We start from the raw sequence: 19,295 nt of genomic DNA on the forward strand, positions 1-19,295 counted from the left end.
GGGCGTGGTGGCTCAAGCCTGTAATCCCAGCACTTTGGGAGGCCGAGACGGGTGGATCACGAGGTCAGGAGATCGAGACCATCCTGGCTAACCTGGTGAAACCCCGTCTCTACTAAAAAATACAAAAAAAAAACTAGCTAGGCGAGGTGGCGGGCGCCTGTAGTCCCAGCTACTTGGGAGGCTGAGGCAGGAGAATGGCATAAACCCGGGAGGCGGAGCTTGCAGTGAGCTGAGATCCGGCCACTGCACTCCAGCCTGGGCGACAGCAAGACTCCATCTCAAAAAAAAAAAAAAAACAAAAAAAGGCATTAAGTCACAATAATTGGCTTAATGGATGGTGCCAGTTGTAGTGATCTCCAAGGCCTGGTCATAAAGGAACTGCTTCTGCCTCTGGTGGTATTTGCATTCCTTCATCATGGCCCAGTGGGAAAGTGTTTGAGCTGTGGCCATGCATTAACCTTCATCACCTAAATGAAATATTTCTTCTGTTTTGGAGGTTTCTCTCTGGTAGGGAAAAAGTGGGGACTTTTCCAACTTTTCTTTCTTGTACCTAATCCTGCTTCACTTAGCTCTTGAGGACCTTTCATTTTATGGAATAAACAATACATAACGAAATTATCATTGGTATCAGCCACCAGAGTATTGTTCTGATTCCCTAAACTGTTATTATGTGCCTGATGATAGTTCTGCTGTGTTTGTAACTTTAAAAAATATTTCAAGTGAAATTGCTATTATGAAGTGGCTGCAGTATTGCTTTGTTTTCCTTGTCTTGAGTTTATGGTATATGTTCTCTCTCTCTCTCACTCTTGCTCTTGTTAAGTTCCTCTCCATCAGCACATAGAGATCTCATCTGTTTTGCTGCTTGTCAGGAAATGTTTTATCTCTTAAATACTTCCCTCAAAATAGTTTTTTTGAATCAATCATGATGGCTGTCTAGTAAATGTATTTTTATTTTTACCAAATTATTTTAGTTCTGAAATATAGTTTAACTTTATAATATAGATTTTACCTATTATAAAAATTATTTTGTTTGGCATTGATTTCTGTTCTTCCTTTTCTTCAAATTTGATGGCAGTATTTGTATTCTGCATAGCATGTTTATTGTTTTACTTAATGTAGAAACATTTTTCACAAGGGAAAACCTGCCTTGAGGAAATATTGAAAAATTCTTTTAATAGAAAGTTAATGAAATATTAGTGAGGTATAAAATTAGATTGAACATTCTACAGAGACTTCTGTTTCTTAAGTGACTTAGGTTAGTCATCCAATCCCATTAACCAAATAAATGCAGTCATTTGATGATTCTACAGATCATAAAATGTACCAAGTTATACTAATAGAAATGTCGGTCGGGCGTGGTGGCTCACGCTTGTAATCCCAGCACTTTGGGAGACCTGAGGTCAGGAGTTTGAGACCAGCCTGGCCAAACCTCGTCTCTACTAAAAATACAAAAATTAGCTGGGCGTGGTGGCGCGCCTGTAATCCCAGCTACTCGGGAGGCTGAGGCAGGAGAATTGCTTGAACCCGGGAGGTGGAGGTTGTAGTAAGCCAAGATCATGCCATTGCACTCCAGCCTGGGCAACAGAGCGAGACTCCCTCTAAAAAAAAAAATAAATAAATAAAAACAAAAAATAAAAAAGAAATGTCCACCAGATTTTAATATATAGATTGTTTATTTTATGCCGGGTTTTTTTTTTGGGGGGGGGGAGGTTGGTCTAAAGACTTATAGAAGATACTGCAATTTAAACAAAAACACCTTGCATACCAAAACCTAAAACAAATGGAAGTTGGAAAGCTCTTTTCAAATATTTTAGCTATCCCATGTATAGAATAAAATTCTCTCTTAAATTCCTGCTCCTTTTCCTTCCTGTTTCTAGCAGATTGATGTAGTTTTAGTGTTTGGTTCACTTCTCCCTCATCACTTAAAGTAACTTTGGGTTTTATGTTTTTTAAGGTTGAGCTTAAAGGACTTTGGTTACTACTTTAAAAAAATCTTCTGGTTTCAGAAATTAAGATATGCCGTTTTAAAAGCTATTCATTATTTGTTATATGGCTCCTAAAATTTTCCCCAAATGTGGATTGATTTTTTTTAAAAAAACTTTTTCTGGCTTTTTCATTTTAAGATACGAGTAGTATACCCTCTGCTTATTAATGAGAGGGAGAGCAAGGATAAGTTAATCTTTACTCTTACTTGATAATGTTTGTTTTTATTGTTTAAAAGCAACAACAAAAGGATTACAGATAAATGCTTCACTTTAAAATATTGACATTTCAAAGGTATCATTTGTCATTAAAGATTGTTTTAACATCACACGCAACTTGTTCACTGGGCTATTCATTTGAAGAATTTGTTTCTTGAGATAGTATTTCTTGCCTATTCAAATAACAAGTAGTATTTTAGGATTTTAAAAAATTCCACTTAAGCCAGGGTTGGTTTTGATAGCCTCACTTTTCTGTATACAATTATGATTTGCTTTCTGAAAATTTATATTCTGAAATTACAGTTATGAATGTATTCTGATTTCAGTGGTATAATGTCTTGCAATTTTATTTAGGAAGTATAATTTGACTAGCCACATTATTTTTAGAAAAGTTGAGGTCCTTTTTAAAAATATATTTCGAAGATGGCAATTCAAATATTATTTGAATATTAGGGTCTTAAAATAGGATCAGATAGGAACCTGTGTGGTGAACACTAACCCATTGGTAGTCTCTTGAGACTGCATTTGAACTACACTTGTGAGTGACTTTTCTTAGCTTTTTGAGATAGCCAGGGCTTTCTGTGTAAGTGCTGACATACTCCTTTGGTGACCTCCGTTATTCCCAGATTACCCATCTTTCCCACACTTGCATTTTCAGTTGGAGATAGAATAGTGAGTGGAGTTACGGTCCAGCTCTGACTTAGAGCTATGTTACATCTTTCTCATGCCTGAATTCACCTTCAGTTTGGGCCTGAGTGGGTTCAATTTCCATTGGAACTAGGATATTGCCTGTGGCACTTGTGCTGCTCCCAGTTGAATGGGATACTTCAGCCTTAACTTTCTGGTTCAGATGTTTAGGAACCTGGCTTGAACTTCTAGCAGTTTTCAGGTAGGTGATTCCCTCATAAGAAGATACTAACTAAATCTGACTTATAAGACTGGCCCACAATTTTAAAAAATAAAATTTTCTGTGTATATTATATGATTTATCTTTATATTCTCTAGTTATAGTGGATCATATGCATAGTTGCATAATTTTATTTGGGAAATATATTTTCCTTATAAGCTTGCTATCTAAAGAAAGTTACTGGCCGTGTGCAGTGGCTCACGCCTGTAATTAGGATTGCCTGAGCTCAAGAGTTTGAGATCAGCCTGGGCAACACGGGGAAACCCCGTCTCTACTAAAATACAAGAAATTAGCCGGGTGTAGTGCCTTGCACCTGTAGTCCCAGCTACTTGGGAGGCTGAGGCAGGAGAATTGCTTGAACCTGGGAGGCAGAGGTTGCAATGAGCCAAGATCGTGCCACTGCACTCCAACCTGGGTGACAGAGTGAGACTCCGTCTCAAAAAAAAAAAAGAAAAGAAAGTTATCTTTAAAAATAAGGAATTGCTTAAAACGATTATTGTTTTTGATTGAGTTACTCTTTATTAAAACTAAAATTTTGTAGTTATTCTATTTAATTTTAATTGAATGTAATATCAAATAGTCTAACCAGTGATCTGTTGGTGTGATGGCCTAATGGCAAATAAAGTCTTTGCGTACAAGTTTATAATGATTTGAAAATCTCACGTTAGGAAGAGTCCTTTGAGTACAACTGTAGAATAATAGTAGAGTAGAAATTGCATATGAAATGCATGGCCTCTAATTTTTTCCCTGTATTTAAACCTTCCCCTCCTTTGTTACGTAGTGTAGCATTATTTCCCAAAAGTGCCACTTTATTTCACTGCATACAAGTTGAGTTTTCCTTAAAATTTTTTAGGTGAGTACCCAGAACATGAAGATGGGTGGGCTGCCACGTACCACACCTCCAACTCAGAAGCCCCCTAGTCCCCCTATGTCAGGGAAAGGGACACTTGGGTGAGTATGTAACTAAGTAGTAATTGAAAACCATTTCATGTAGTATTGTTTAGAAAGGAATATAATATGCAACATATATTTAAATTATTTTTTGAGTATTTGAAGAGAGAACATTTTCTTTGTAGGATTATTGTGTGTATAACTTTCTCTTCTCTTGGGAAACACATTTTTATACTTCAAAAAGATTCTTTTAGAAATTGTTTTTCTAGTGAATTTAAAATTTGAGATAAAATCCTAGCCCAAGTTCATGATTTATTGTAAATTGCAGTCTAATTTTAATTCCTTTTCTTTCAGAAAATTTATACAGTCTTTTATATTACAGTTTAACTCCAACTATCCATTTTAAGCTGTGTAGATTATAAAATTCTGTAAAACTTACAAGAATATTGAGCTTTAGGCTAGGTGTGGTGGCTCATGCCTGTAATCCAAACACTTTGAGAGACGGAAATGAGCAGATCACTTGAGCCCAGGAGTTTAAGACCGGCCTGGGCAACATGGTGAAACCCTGTCTCTACGAAAAATACAAAAATAAGCTGGGTATGGTGGCGCATGCACTTGTAGCCCCAGCTACTCGCGAGGCTGAGACAGGAGGATCACCTGAGCCCAGGAGGTTGAGGCTGCAGTGAGCCGTGATCATACCACTGTGCTGCAGCCTCGGTGGCACAGTGAGACCCTGTCTCAAAAAAAAAAAAAAAAAAGAAAAGAAAAAAAGAAGAAGAAGAATATGGAGCTTTATTTTGGTCCTACAGAGTTGGGCTCTAGATTTGACATTTGGCAAAAATGACCAATTAATGGAAAAGCTTGACTTTTTTCTTCTAGAGCATCATATTATCAACTTGGCTTATTGTGATTGAGATTTATGATTAGGTTGGCATAGTATAGCCCAGAAGCCAGATGATTAAAATTCTGTTTCAGCTGTGCTGTAAGTTTATAGTTCCTGCATAGTCAGCTGCCAAGAATTCAGTTTTTTCATCTGTAAAAGGGGGGGGTAATATTTGTCCTCTATCAACTTTTCAGGGTCACTGTACCACAAATTGGATTTTAAAAAATGTATAAGACAAAGAGAAAATGTACAACCATTGGCTTTATGATATATGCTAAACAAGTTTTTAATTGACAGTCTTGTTTTTGGCTCCCTCACTACTACCACCACCACCATCACTACCACCACCACCAGCAGCAGCAGCAACAACAACAAGAAAACAACCACAAACCTTCAAAAAACCAAAACCCAGTCAAGCACTGTGGATCAGGATAGGACAAACTGATTTGAGATACAGTGGAGGATAGTGCTGAAAGAGGGATAATAGGACAGTAGGAGACCAAAGAATAAAAATAAATTCCAGCCAGGGATAGGATGACTTTATTAGGGGTAGACGGAATAATTCTGCTTAGAGAGAAAATCTAGTGGATCAAATAAGATTTAAACTTCAAGGTAGAATGTAGATGGCATAGTAGTGTATAATGGTGCCAGGGGTGAGAGTAGAGAGATGAAGAGGAACTCTGTTTTTATTTTCCTATGGAAGCATTTACATTTGTATCATGTGTAGTGCCTTATGGATTTTGTTGGGTTTTAAATCAAAATTGTTAGTAAGATAAGCTACTTAGTCCCTAAAAAGTCCCTAGAAAAATGCAACTTTGTGTTCTCAAGTTTTGAAGATTTGCTCATATACCAGTGTTTGTTTTCCTTGTATATTAGTAGTGGTTCTGCAGGATCCTTGGGGACCACAGTTGCTGAGACCCACTCTGCTAGTTGATGGCTATAACCTATTTTTCCACATAGTCTTTGCCTTGTCACCACATTTTGTTCCTTTGCTTTTTTTTAAAAAAAATCTTTTTGTCATTGCCTTCACTCTATAGTTCTCAGTTATCAAATAATTTTTACTTGGATGCAACAGAACTTGTTATTTTTTTGAGACAGTCTCACTGGAGTGCGGTGGTGCAATATTGACTCACTACAACCTCTGCCTCCTGTGCCCAGGCAATTCTCTTGCCTCTGGGTGATTCTCCTGCCTCAGCCTACTGAGTAGCTGCGATTACAGGTGTATGCCACCATTCCCAGCTAATTTTTGTATTTTTAGTACAGATGGGGTTTCGCCATGTTGGCCCAGCTGATCTCAAACTCCTGAGCTCAGGTGCACTGCCCGCCCTGGCCTTCCAAAGTGCTGGGATTACAGGCATGAGCCACTGCACCCGGCCACAACAAAACATTTTTATTGCCTAGGAAAAATTGTCTGAAAATTAGATGTTGGAGAAATTAATGTTTCCCATTTTATTTTTAATAATTGCATTATAATTTAAGAGATGCTGGAACTTCCTTTTAGTATTTTAAATCCAAAGTCCTGACATTACTTTTTCCTCTTTTGACCCAAGATTTCATCCGGTGTCCCTTATTTTATTTTTAATTACCAATGTATATACTTATGTAAGGAGACTTTGAAGGGTAGTAGAGTAAATTGCAAAGTGATTTCATCCAAAATCAGTGATCCATAACTTGAGTGCCCCAGGAGAGCGATAGTTAAAGGAACTCTGGGATCCATACATAAGTCAGTAGAGCAACATCATTTCAGGAAAAGAAAGCTTTTTAATTTTCACATCTTGATCAGTTCTTATTCTTTTAGTGACCAAGATCTCATCTAAAATATGTCAATTGACTGTTTATCTTAAAGAATTTGGAAACCTAAGTAGAAATGAGAACTAATTTAATAATCACTAATTTCCCCACGTGCATCCTGTTTCCTGTCATATTTCCTTTCTTCCTCTTTTCATCCTCCTTATGAGGAAATTTTGGGAAAAGGTGGGAAATATGTGTTAATAAAATCCAGTCTGATTTGTATTTTACAGTTCAAAGTAAATAATATAGAAAGGCTGTTGTGGTGGTCGTTCGCTTCCCCCCACCTTTGTAAATGTTGAACTCTGAGGAGGGAAAAGAGATCAAGGTGAAAGTTGAGGGAGAAAGTGAGAATGGAAGATGAGATTAAAGTGTGGATTTTTGTATACAGATGTACTTTAATTTCTGTGTGTTTGGTATATAGAAAGGGGAATGAGTTATTATGGCTAGTAGTGATCATCAGTGTGGGGGTTATAGATCTGAAATCTAGATTTGTGTTTCCTGTCTTTGAATATCTTTGGTTAGGGAGAGAAGAGAGAGGAGAATAATTAGTGCATTCATGAAGTACAGTTGGGAAACTTCAATATGATACTAAAAAAAAGAATTCCAACTCTTCTAAGAAGAGAGTAGGTAGGGTCTGGGAAACATTGGCTTAAATGGTAGAGAACCTTTGTGCTCTTTGAGAATAAATGAACAAAATTGCATTAGCACAGGGAAATGAGGTTGGAGACTGAAAAATAACAATATTCACCAAAACCATAATGGTGGAGAAGTGATACATTAGTAAAGACTGAAATTGGTAGCTGGGTTATGTTAAAACACATTTTCTATCTCTGATTACAAATTGTATCTCACTGCTGGCAACTCTTTGAATTTACTGTGCCGAAACTTGCTTAATCATACAATACATACGCTCTTCTTTTTGTAGGCGGCACTCCCCCTATCGCACACTGGAGCCAGTGCGTCCTCCAGTGGTACCAAATGATTACGTACCTAGCCCAACCCGTAATATGGCTCCCTCGCAGCAGAGCCCTGTGAGGACAGCTTCTGTGAATCAAAGAAATCGAACTTACAGGTATTTTCTCTACCTCAGTGCAAAATGTGATGGTCATAGTACCATAATCTGTTCAGATTACTTCAGGTAAATCTCTCATTTTCCAAGCACTAAGTTCTTTTCCTCACTCTCCTCTCCCAAACCTCATCTGATTTCACCTCTCTCTCCTCATGTTCTGATGCAACTTTGAGCAGTCAGGAAGTTGATAAAGAACAGACATCTCAAAGTGCAGACTTCTCTCCAAGTTTTAAGAGTTCAGTTGATCTGGAAAAAAAATTATGGACCAAATGTGGGAAATGTCAGGTTGTTTTTTTGGTGGAACTTTACAGATGAAAAACTATACATAATAAAACATTAATATGGGATAGTACATCAAAGTATGATTGTGAATTAAAATTACTCAAATCTGTTTAGGAAGATGTTTTTATTATAAAAGAAGTTTCTTCAGATAGGCGTTAAACTGGAATAAGGCAATATTTATTGTTTTAATGTGTTAAACCTCAACATTTATCACTTATATTTCTGGATAATTTTTTCAGAATGTCAAAACAAGCTTATTGAACTCAGTTTTTCCCTCAACTTTATTAAGAAATACACACACGCACACACACACACATATTTTTTTTAACCTGTCACTGACTTGGAGCTCAAGGAAATTTTTTTTTTGAAGTGGAACGCTTTTGAATTACCTTTATTGTAGCTACATTCATCTCAGAAAATGTTGGGAAGTGCTGATGATCTCTTACTGTTTATAAATACTCATGTTTTGGTGGCTCTTATTTCTTTAGCAGCAGTGGGAGTAGTGGAGGGAGCCACCCAAGTAGTCGGAGCAGCAGTCGAGAGAACAGTGGAAGTGGTAGTGTGGGGGTTCCTATTGCTGTTCCTACTCCATCTCCTCCCAGTGTCTTTCCAGGTAAAACATTCATGGTGCCTCATCTTCACTTTTCCTTTCTGAATTTGATTCAATTTGTGATTTAATTATGGTGGGCTTTCTTCATAATCAGGATTTTTTTTTTCTTTAGGAATCATAAATATTGGGAAGTCTTTATATATTTGTTATTTGTAATCTAGTGATTTGTAAGTGTTTGCTCAGTTTGCACTTCTCTTTATGCCTTTGGCGATGTGGCTCAGTTGCTGCTTTGAGTTTCAGATCACACTTTGTTATGAGTTACAAGTTTAATTCCAGCTAGTGTTATGACAGTGCAGTCTTCGGACACAGTGGGAACTCAGTGTGAGAATCATATTAGTAACAGAAGATTGGGCAGATAATGAAAAGTAGTTTTGACAGTTAAATTTAGTGGACATATTGGAATTCAGTAGTCTCTGAAAATGTTACCCTCTTTTCTCTGAAACCGAAAAATTGCTTATTTGATTCGAGGAGATATACACTTAAAACTTAGTTTTAAAAACATGACACAAAATACGTTAATACAGTGTTACATACTTAATTACTTATAGTAACAAGTAGATAATGCCTTTTAAAAATTGTAAAGATTTGTGTTTTAAAAAAACTCTTTTTTTTTTTTTTTTGCCTGATATCTGGAATATGTCTATTTTCTGATTTGTATAATTCAAAATGGAAAACTGTTGCTTTTTAGTGTATTATGTTAGTTTTGTATACTATATATGGAATGTTATGCTAGAAATAACAATATGAAGGGAACACTTTTCTTCTGGAGTAGTGCTTTCAAATAAAAAGGAATGTTTGTTTTTAATGAATTGAAAAAATCTGTACATTATCCTGAGTGTCTTGAATTATTTGCTGCTTATATAGAAATCCTTTAACATAAGTTTTATTATTTTTTTCAACTCTGTTCTTTTGGTTAGTGTTAAGCACTGAATATCTAACATTAAATACTCTAATACCTTTTCTAATCCTGCCTCATATGATTGCCTCATTAATGCTGCCTCTTACTCCTCTTTCCCCTCAGCCCCTGCTGGCTCTGCTGGCACTCCTCCCCTTCCTGCTACTTCTGCATCTGCCCCTGCCCCTCTTGTTCCTGCTACTGTCCCTTCCTCCACTGCCCCAGACGCTGCTGCTGGGGGTGCCCAGACCCTTGCTGATGGCTTCACTTCTCCAACTCCCCCTGTTGTTTCTTCCACTCCCCCTACAGGTAAGTATTTGCTTATTAATTGGCAGGCAGATCCAGTCATCTGGCTATTCTCTTACTTACACCTTTGATTTTTGTTTGTTTTTGGTTTGATTATACTTTGTATTAAAAAGAAATAAGTATAACGTACTAACCAGAAAGTCTGTGACCAGAGATTAGCATTTCCTGAGAAAATTGACGTAAAATTTCTCATACATTTTTCCAATAGGGTAGCATAAATTTATGTTCTTTTATTGCTTGAATTTCATTTATTAGAGATTTTTAAGTTTAATATGGAGCTATCTTATATACGGTTTTTGGAAATTGTCGTTAGAAATATTTTTATTACAGGTTAAATGGTTAACAAAAGTCTATTACAATAATTCTAAGGTATATTTTATAGGAAATATTTGATACAACAAATGGAAAGCCTCTGTAAGTCTGTTTTTAACAGAATCTGTTGCTTATTATAGCAGCATTGGAAACTCATAGACAATGTACTTGTAAAGAATTTCAGGTTTATTTAAGTTGGCTAGTGTTTTAAAATTGCAATCTAAAATCTGTTTTGATTGGGGAGGAGATGGACTCAATTGCTACAAAATGTATTTGTACAGTTAATGATGCTGGCTAGTAAACAGGTTCTTATCTGCTATAAAATATATGTGTTTGGACATATATCACTGTATTAGTCTGTTCTCACAATGCTGTAAATACCTGAGACAGGGTAATTTATGCAGAAAAGAGGTTTAATTGGCTGCCGGTTCTTCAGGTTATACAGGAATCATGATACTGGCATCTGCTCAGCTTCTGAGGAGGCCGCAGGAAACTTACACTCATGGCCTAAAGCAGACGGGAAGCACACTGGTCACATGGCCAGAGTAGGAGCAAGAGGACAAAGGGGGAGGTGCTACACACTTTTTTTTTTTTTTGAGACGGAGTCTCGCTCTGTCGCCCAGGCTGGAGTGCAGTGGTTGGATCTCAGCTCACTGCAAGCTCTGCCTCCCGAGTTTACGCCATTCTCCTGCCTCAGCCTCCTGAGTAGCTGGGACTACAGGCACCCACCACCTTGCCCGGCTAGTTTTTTGTATTTTTTAGTAGAGACGGGGTTTCACCGTATTAGCCAGGATGTTCTCGATCTCCTGACCTCGTGATCCGCCCGTCTCGGCCTCCCAAAGTGCTGGGATTACAGGTTTGAGCCACCTTGCCCGGCAGCTACACACTTTTAAACAACCAGATCTCATTATTGCAAGAACAGCTCCAAGGGGGATGGTGCTAAACCATGAGAAACTACCCTTGTGATCCAGTCACCTCCCCCCAAGCCCCACCTCCAACATTGGGGATTACAGTTCAACATGAGATTTGGGCAGGGACACAGATTCAAAGCATATCAATCACTGTAGTGTTCCACTTGCCAGTAAAGAGCTTCATAGCATTTATATTCAGCTTTGCTGTTACACATGTTAAACATATGTAAGATCTTTACATGTTTTAAAAGACACTTTTAGCCAAAGTGGGTTTTGGATGGTGTCGTATGGGATTCCTTCTATATGACTTTTAAAGAAAAGCTTTCTGCAGTAGATAAATGTAAACATGGGCTGTTTTTTGATACAGATACAACTGTTAGGCCAAACTAACTGGTTAAATATAGGAATCTCCTTGTGCTCCGGCTTTGATAAAGAATGCATCAGAAAGGACAAATCACCCCCAACTGAGAGTCTGTGTTTTAGTAATTAAATATTAGTTGAATAACAGGTGTCTGGCTCAGTGTTCACTAAATAAATGTTTGTTGTGTGAGGGGATAATTAACTGTGGATTTTGAAACAAAAAGCAAGGTAAATGCCTTTTAATAATTTACATCAGGGTAGTCTCTTCTATATAGTATCTGAGTTACCAAGCAATTTTTTTTCTTTTTACTAAGGTGTAACTTATGTACAGTAAAATTCACCCTGTATACCATGTATGTGAGTTTTGACAAAGGTGTACTGACACGTAATTGCCACCACAATCAAGATATAGAACAGTCCTATCATCACAAAAATTTCCTCCATGCCCCCTTTTTATAGTCAGTCCTTCCCCTCCACTCCCAGCTCCTGGTAAGCCCTTGATGTGTTTTTTGTCTCTAAAGTTGTGCCTTTTAAAGAATAACACATAAATGAAAGCATATGGTATGTAGCTTTTTTGATCTGTTGTTTTGGCCAGATGCATTTGAGAATTACCCATGTTGTTGCATGTTTAAGTATTTCATTACATTTTATTGCTTAGTAGTGTTGTATTGTATGGGGATGTACCACAATTTGTCTATCCCTTTCTCAGAGGACATTTAGATTTTTCCAGTTTTGAGTGCTTATGAATAAAGTTGCCATAAACATGTACATACAGGTTTTTTTTGTGCACTTAGGTTTTTATTTCATTCAGGTAAATACCTAGGGAATAGAATTGCTGGGTTATATTATAAGTAAATTTTTAACTTTATAAGAAACTGGCAAGTTGTTTTCCAAAATGGCTGTATAATGACTAATGATATTGAACATTTTTTTCATGTGCTTATTTGCCATGTGTATATCCTCTTTGGTGAAATATCTGTTCAAATGTTTTGCTCCTTCTCACCTTTTTAATAAGGTTTTTTTTCTTATTGAGTTCTTTTACTTTCTAAATATGTCTTTTATAGATTATGAGTTACAAATATTTTCTTCCATTTTGTGATTCATTTGCTTATTTTCTTTTTTTTTTGGCGGGGGCGGGGGTGGGGGCGGCGGAAGGACAAAGTTTCACTCTTGGCGTCCAGGCTGGAGTGCAGTGGCGTGATCTCGGCTCACCGCAACCTCCACCTCGCAGGTTCAAGCGACACTCCTGCCCAGCCTCCCAAGTAGCTGGGATTACAGGTGCCTGCCACCATGCCCAGCTAATTTTTGTATTTTTAGTAGGGATGGGGTTTCACCATGTTGGCCAAATTGGTCTTGAACTCCTGACCTCAGGTGATCCACCTGCCTCGGCCTCCCAAAGTGCTGGGATTACAGGCGTGAGCCACTGGGCCCAGCCTGTTCATTTATTTTTTTAATGTATTTCAAATAGCAGAAATTCTTCATTTTTATTAAGTGTGATTTTTCATTTTTTTTTTTTTAATGAATTGTGCTTTGGTGGCATATCTAAGAACTCTTTACCTGAAGTCATAAAGATTTTGTTCTGTGTTTTCTTCTGGAAGTTTTTAGTTTCAGGTTTTATTGTTAGATTTATGATAATTAGGTATATATATTTTTAAAACCCCAAATGGTAAATCTCTCATTAATAGTGTGAATAGTGTCTTTTTTTTTGAGACAGATAGCCCAGGCTGGAGTACAGTGGTGATCTTGGCTTACTGCAACCTCTGTTGCCTGGACTCAAGCGATTCTCCTGCCTTAGCCTCCTGAGGAGCTAGGATTACAAGCGTGAGCCACCACACCCAGCTAATTTTTTGTATTTTTAATGGAGACAAGGTTTCATCATGTTGGTCAGGCTGGTCTTGAACTCCTGATCTGAAGTGATCCACCTGCCTCCACCTCCCATAGTGCTGGGATTAAAGGCCTGAGCCACCACGCCCAGCCCATGTGAGGTTTTAGACTAGATATAACTATATAAAATTCATAATGATGTTAATCCAGATGTTTTTAACTTGATCCTAGGTTTGTATTAGTTTGTTATAGATTAATTACTGAAATGCTAATCATTGTATTCAGTGGTTCAAATAACTAAATATGCCTTTTAAATCGTTTGTACGTTTTCATGTTTATCATGGTTACAGAGGCTTCTCAATTGATAGCGGATTATGTTTAAGCTTGAGTGCTTAAGATTTTATACAACACAATTGAGTTTGAGGTTTTTGAGACACATGTAAGATGATTAAATGTTATAACAAGCCTTGAGTGCTCTTATAATCTGTATGACTCCATATGAATCTAAGCTTGATAAACTTAGAGTTCCTGTAGAGCAGTTTTAGTCATGTAAAACCATTTTATAATAATAGACAAGATGAAAAATTGTCAAAGTGTTTTTTTCCTCTAATACTTTTACTTAAAATTACCAAGAAGATAGTCTCATATTAAAGTAGAATAAAGATGGTAAGATTCAACTGAGAAATATGAAGCCTGGAAGAGGATATGACTGCAGTGTTTGATCATGAAGATTTGAACAAATCAAGCATTCATCAAATTCTGCATTACATAAGTCTTAATCTCACTGTGTTTCAAGTAGTTTATTTTAGAATTAAAAAATTTTAGGATAACCTTAGGCACACATGGTTACATGAGTGTGCCAGGTATCATCTGTTCCCCCAGTCCCCCTCCTCTACTCTCCCCTTTTCTCCGGTAGGCTGACCTCCAGGAAATGCTCCAATGGATTCTTTTGCCTTCTGGCTTCCTGTTGGGTTTAGCAAAAGTGTTTTTTTCTTCTTCTTCACTTATCTCCTCTCTTTCTCCCTTTCTCTTTCTCCTTTCCTTTCCCCTCCTCTATCCTCTTGCCCTCCTCCACCTTCATCTCCTCCTCCTCTAGCTTCCCGTCCCCTTTCTGCTTTCTTCTCTACCTACTTATTTATCCTCCTCCTCTTCTCTCTTGCCGTCTCCTTCTCCCTTGTCTGCTGGTGTACTCTCTCATGGGTGCTGTAGTGCTCTGTCTGTAAGAAAAAGTTTTCAGCTTAATGTAGGTGGGAGTGAAGTCAAGGTAAAGTTTAGGGAGTGGATTATATTATTAGGAAATTGATGGATTATGGAATCATGTCTGCAGTTGACATTAGTTGTGGAAGAACTCTCAAGAGAGCAAAATACAGTGAAATTGATGATAACTGTGTATGGACTTAGGGATGATATTAAAAATAAGATATATTTTGACCCTCTTTTTATATCTTAATTTTTTTCATGATTGTAAGTTTTTTAGATTTTAATTTTAAGACAAAATAATGTAGCTTTCATGGTAGATTTTTTGATTAAATGAAAGAAGTGTTTGATTTGGAATCATGTCATTTAACCTTTTGTTGAAATACTTTATTTTCCTTTAAACAAAATTTTTTACTACCTTACATTTATTATTTTGGAATAAGACTGTGTGTCAAACATTTTTTTCTCTTGCTTTCCCAAATGTCATTCTTGTTGATTTTAGTTTTCAGTGTTTAGTGACTATATTTTGGGGGTGGAGCAGATAAATTTTAATTGTGATGATTTTGAAACCCCATCAGATTTTTAACTTAGTGAAATAATAGTATTAATTAGCAAACTGTTTGTTTATTTTGAGACAGAGTCTCACTGTATCACCCAGGCTGGAGTGCAGTGGTGCAATCTTGGCTCACTGCAACTTCCACCTCCTGAGTTCAAGTGATTCTCATGCCTCAGCCTCCCGAGTAGCTGGAATTACAGGCACACGCCACCATGCCTGGCTAATTTTTGTATTTTTAGTTGAATCGGGGTTTCACTATGTTGACCAGGCTGGTCTGAAACTCCTGACCTCAAATGATCTGCCTGCCTTGGCCTCCCAAAGTGCTGGGATTACAGGCATGAGCCACTGCACCAGCCCTAATTAGTAAACTATTTAGATACAGGTTTCCACACTTAATCATAGTTTTGTTTGCTTTTCTGCTTTTGTACTATGATACAATATCAGCAAACAATAACTCACCTTGCATTGCATATTTCAGATTCTAAACTAGCTGTTATTTTTAATTATTAAGATTTAGGCATTGTACATAAAGTATTTAATGATCTGAGATAATTTTCTTTTAATGACATATGTATGTTCTATCTCTTTTTCAGGTCATCCTGTACAGTTTTACAGCATGAATAGGCCTGCCTCTCGCCATACTCCCCCAACAATAGGGGGCTCGTTGCCCTATAGACGCCCTCCTTCCATCACTTCACAAACAAGCCTTCAGAATCAGATGAATGGAGGACCTTTTTATAGCCAGAATCCAGGTTAGATTTTTTTTTTTGCATTCTATAGAATGTATCTAATTAAAAACTTTCAACTACAAAAAACCCGTAATTACAAATAGTGCATGGTAGTGGTTAGTACCATTTGTTGAATGAATGGGAGAATGAATGAATTGTAGGTTGCTAATACTGTATCTTTCAATTCTTAAAAAAAAAAATCAGTACGTGATTTCCACGTAAAGTCATAGAACTTAATTTTTCTGAGCAGAATTGTTTTGAATATTTTAGTGGTTATTTGCTTTTTAAAATAACGTTGTGGTGAATGGTATTTCCTTTTTATTTCATCAGACGTCCTTACTCTATAAATAACAAATAATGAAAGTTGGGTGCATATGAACAGAATTTAGAAGTAACAAAGGAAAAGAGAACATGTTTGAAGCTATTTTGTGCTAGGGAATTATACTAGCTTATACAATTCTCATACCAAACCCATGGTGGAAAAACTAGGAGTTGGGTAAATTGAATCAGATATAATAATTACACTAAATAATTGGTTGTATCATGCATACAGAATAACTAATCTGGAACATATTTAATGCTAAACAGAATTATTATTTTGTTTACTCCCCAGAGAGGGCAAGAGCAAATATTAGACACCATGACTGTTGTGGACATGGTATGTTAACTTACTGTGTTTTTCTGTATTTTTGCCAAGAAGCCAGTAAGCCTATGTGTGAACACCTCTGATATTGGGTTCAACTCATTCCATCTTTGATAAGCCTTGAACTTTATGGAGCTGCAGTTTGTCTCTGTGGCTGCGATCTATAGTGATATTCTTTGTAAGAGTCTTGCAGAAGAAATTTGATCCTTCAGCATAAACACTTAATTTAACTAATGTTTTCATATTATCTCATTTGATTCTTAGAATCATGTACAAAATAAGATTGGTGATCATTTTCCTATATCTTATAGGTGAGGAAAATGAGGCCGAGGTGATGGTCAGGTTAGGATTTGAACTTAGGTTTTCTAAGTTTCATGTTCTTTCTTTCTGTTCTTTAATTTTTTTTTTTTTTTGTAAATTGAGATGGAGTCTCGCTCTGTTGCCCAGGATGGAGTGCAGTGGCGTGATCTCTGATCACTGCAACGCCCGCCTCCTGGGTTCAAGCTATTCTCCTGCCTCAGGCTCCTGAGTAGCTGGGATTACAGGCACCCACCACCACACCCAGCTAATTTTTGTATTTTGTTGTAGAGATGGGGTTTCACTATGTTGGCCAGGCTGGTCTCAAACTCCTGACCTTAAATGATCCACCCACCTCAGCCTCCTAGAGTGCTGGGATTACAGGTGTGAGTCACCGTGCCTGGCCTGGGTTCCATGTTCTTTCTATTGTCCTACCTACATATTAAAAAAAATATTTTCTTACCCTCCCAAGTCTTCTCTTTTGTGGAGGGGAAGGCGGATGAGAGGATGTGATACAAAGTGCATGAAAGCCTGAGACCTTGTCAGTCTTTTATACAGTTACATCCTGGAATATTGCTCAGGAACTGTTTGTTGAATGCCAAATGAATCCCTTCTTCATTTATCCAAATTCCTTCTCTGCTGGGTCCCTCTTGTAAGTTAAATGCTGTATTTGTAGTCCATCCAGTGCAAACTGTAGTGTGAATACCAACTGCCTTAATTGATATATACTTTTATCTTTTATCACATTTTTGTTTTTGGCTGTACAGTTCTTTTTAAATCATTCTGAACTTAAATTTTGATAAAACTGCCCTTTTTATACATTCTTCTTTTAAACCATGTTTTCAGATTTACATTTGTTCAGGTGCTGTTTTGTATTTAAATGCATTTTTTTATTTTTAAATTTCAGTTTATAAAAATGTTAAATTTTAGTTTTAGCCTGTTTCATAGTTCTGCTGAAGCTGGGCTGTCTCTTTGGCCCTCTCAAATGTTAGTCCAAAATGGGTTGGGTTCCATTATGGAGCTGAGAGATGATTCACTGTTAGAGCTTGAGACGAACTATACATGATATATTGTAAGTATATACAGGGTTATTTCTTTTTTCTTTTCTTTTCTTTTGTTTTTTTTTTTTTAAATGGAGTTGCGCTCTGTTGCCCAGGCTAGAGTGGAGTGGCACAATCTTGGCTCACTGCAACCTCACCTTCCCGGTTCAAACGTTTCTCCTGCCTCAGCCTCCTGAGTAACTGGGATTACAGGTACCTGCCACCACGCCTGGCTAATTTTTGTTTTGTTTTGTTTTGAGACTGAGTCTTGCTTTGTCACCCAGGCTGGAGTGCAGTGGTACAATCTCAGCTCACTGCAAACTCTACCTCCTGGGTTCAAGCAATTATCCTGCCTCAGCCTCTCAAGTAGCAGGGATTACAGGCGCCTGCCACCATGCCCAGCTAATTTTTGTATTTTTAGTAGAGACTGGGTTTCACCATCTTGGCCAAGCTGGTCTCAAACTCCTGACCTCAAGTCATCCACTTGTCTTGGCCTCCCAGAGTGCTGGGATTACAGGCTTGAGCCACCGCGCCCAGCGTATACAGGGATATTTCATGCTTTGTTCGTGTATGCTTCAAGATAGTCCTATGAGAACACTGTAGGTAGAATTTATTTGAAGGCTGTTTAAGCACATATTTAAATGTATTTTATAATACATATTTCAATAGTTTCTTTGTAAATCTGATTTTCAAATGCTTGAAAGTATATGTTAAAGTAAAAATATCCCCACTTTATGGAACGATTTTAAGGAAAAGTATTTTTCTCACTCATGGAAGTAAGGTGAATTGGGATTGTTAGGCTTTCTGTGTAATGTGTGAGTCAATTTAGTTGCACTTTTTTGTTTTTCTGTACTCTGCTCTATTAAGTTCTGCCTTTGATCTCCAGGGATTTGATAACTGTTTAAAGTGGGTGGCCACAGCATTGTTAGTTGGTTAATCAGAGTACTTTTTCTAAACTAATTTTTTTGTCTAACTAAACCATTTTCTTGGAAGAGCTCTTTTTGCAAGACTTAATGGTTTGTGAATCAGTGTTCTAAGGCTGTTGGATGTACTTTTATTTTATATTCATTAGAATATTATTTATGAGTCAAGCGCTGTGGCAGGTGCCTGCAGTCCCAGCTACTCAGGAGGCTGAGGCAGAAGGATTGATTGAGCTAGGAGGTGGAAGTTTCAGTGAGCCGAGATTGTGCCACTGTACTCCAGCCTGGGCAACAGAGTGAGACCCTGTCTCAAAAAAAAACTTATGTAAGTCTCCTGTATTACTCCCACTGGCCCTGCAGTTGTCCCTATTGTTTTCATATTTACAATGAGAATATTGGTTGTGCTTTCTGAAGTAACTAATACTCTGATTTAACAAAAATGATCTGAAGTGTGTGTTTTATGAGTTTTTTTTTTTTTTTTTTGGGTAATTGGAGTCTTGCTGTGGTTGCATGCTTCTGAGGAAGTGAGCTGACAATCTGGAGGGTGTCATGTGAATATAAATTCGGTGGGGTTCTGTGAGGTGTAAATCTAGGAGTGTTATTACTATATTTGTTAATGTACAATTTGATCTGAATTTGAAAAAGGGCGATTATAGGAGTTAAAATATATAA

General features: G+C 37.2%; 1 protein-coding gene across 5 annotated transcripts in view; it reads left to right on the forward strand.

The window, feature by feature from the left end:
- The window catches only part of ABI2 (abl interactor 2), a 116,736-nt gene that overhangs the window by 60,829 nt on the left and 36,612 nt on the right, over positions 1-19,295 (forward strand). For 3 of the 5 annotated variants that reach the window (XM_023219285.2, XM_023219290.3, XM_023219299.3), the window contains exons 4-7: positions 3,962-4,059; positions 7,599-7,745; positions 8,513-8,637; positions 15,589-15,747. In XM_023219285.2, coding sequence (XP_023075053.1) covers positions 3,962-4,059; positions 7,599-7,745; positions 8,513-8,637; positions 15,589-15,747 — 529 coding nt within the window. The remainder of the gene's footprint in view (positions 1-3,961; positions 4,060-7,598; positions 7,746-8,512; positions 8,638-15,588; positions 15,748-19,295) is intronic. The other 2 variants (XM_031936507.1, XM_031936508.1) reach the window with 1 other exon arrangement.

Source organism: Piliocolobus tephrosceles, chromosome 11 (genome assembly GCF_002776525.5).
Source record: "Piliocolobus tephrosceles isolate RC106 chromosome 11, ASM277652v3, whole genome shotgun sequence".
Lineage (NCBI taxonomy): Eukaryota > Metazoa > Chordata > Mammalia > Primates > Cercopithecidae > Piliocolobus > Piliocolobus tephrosceles.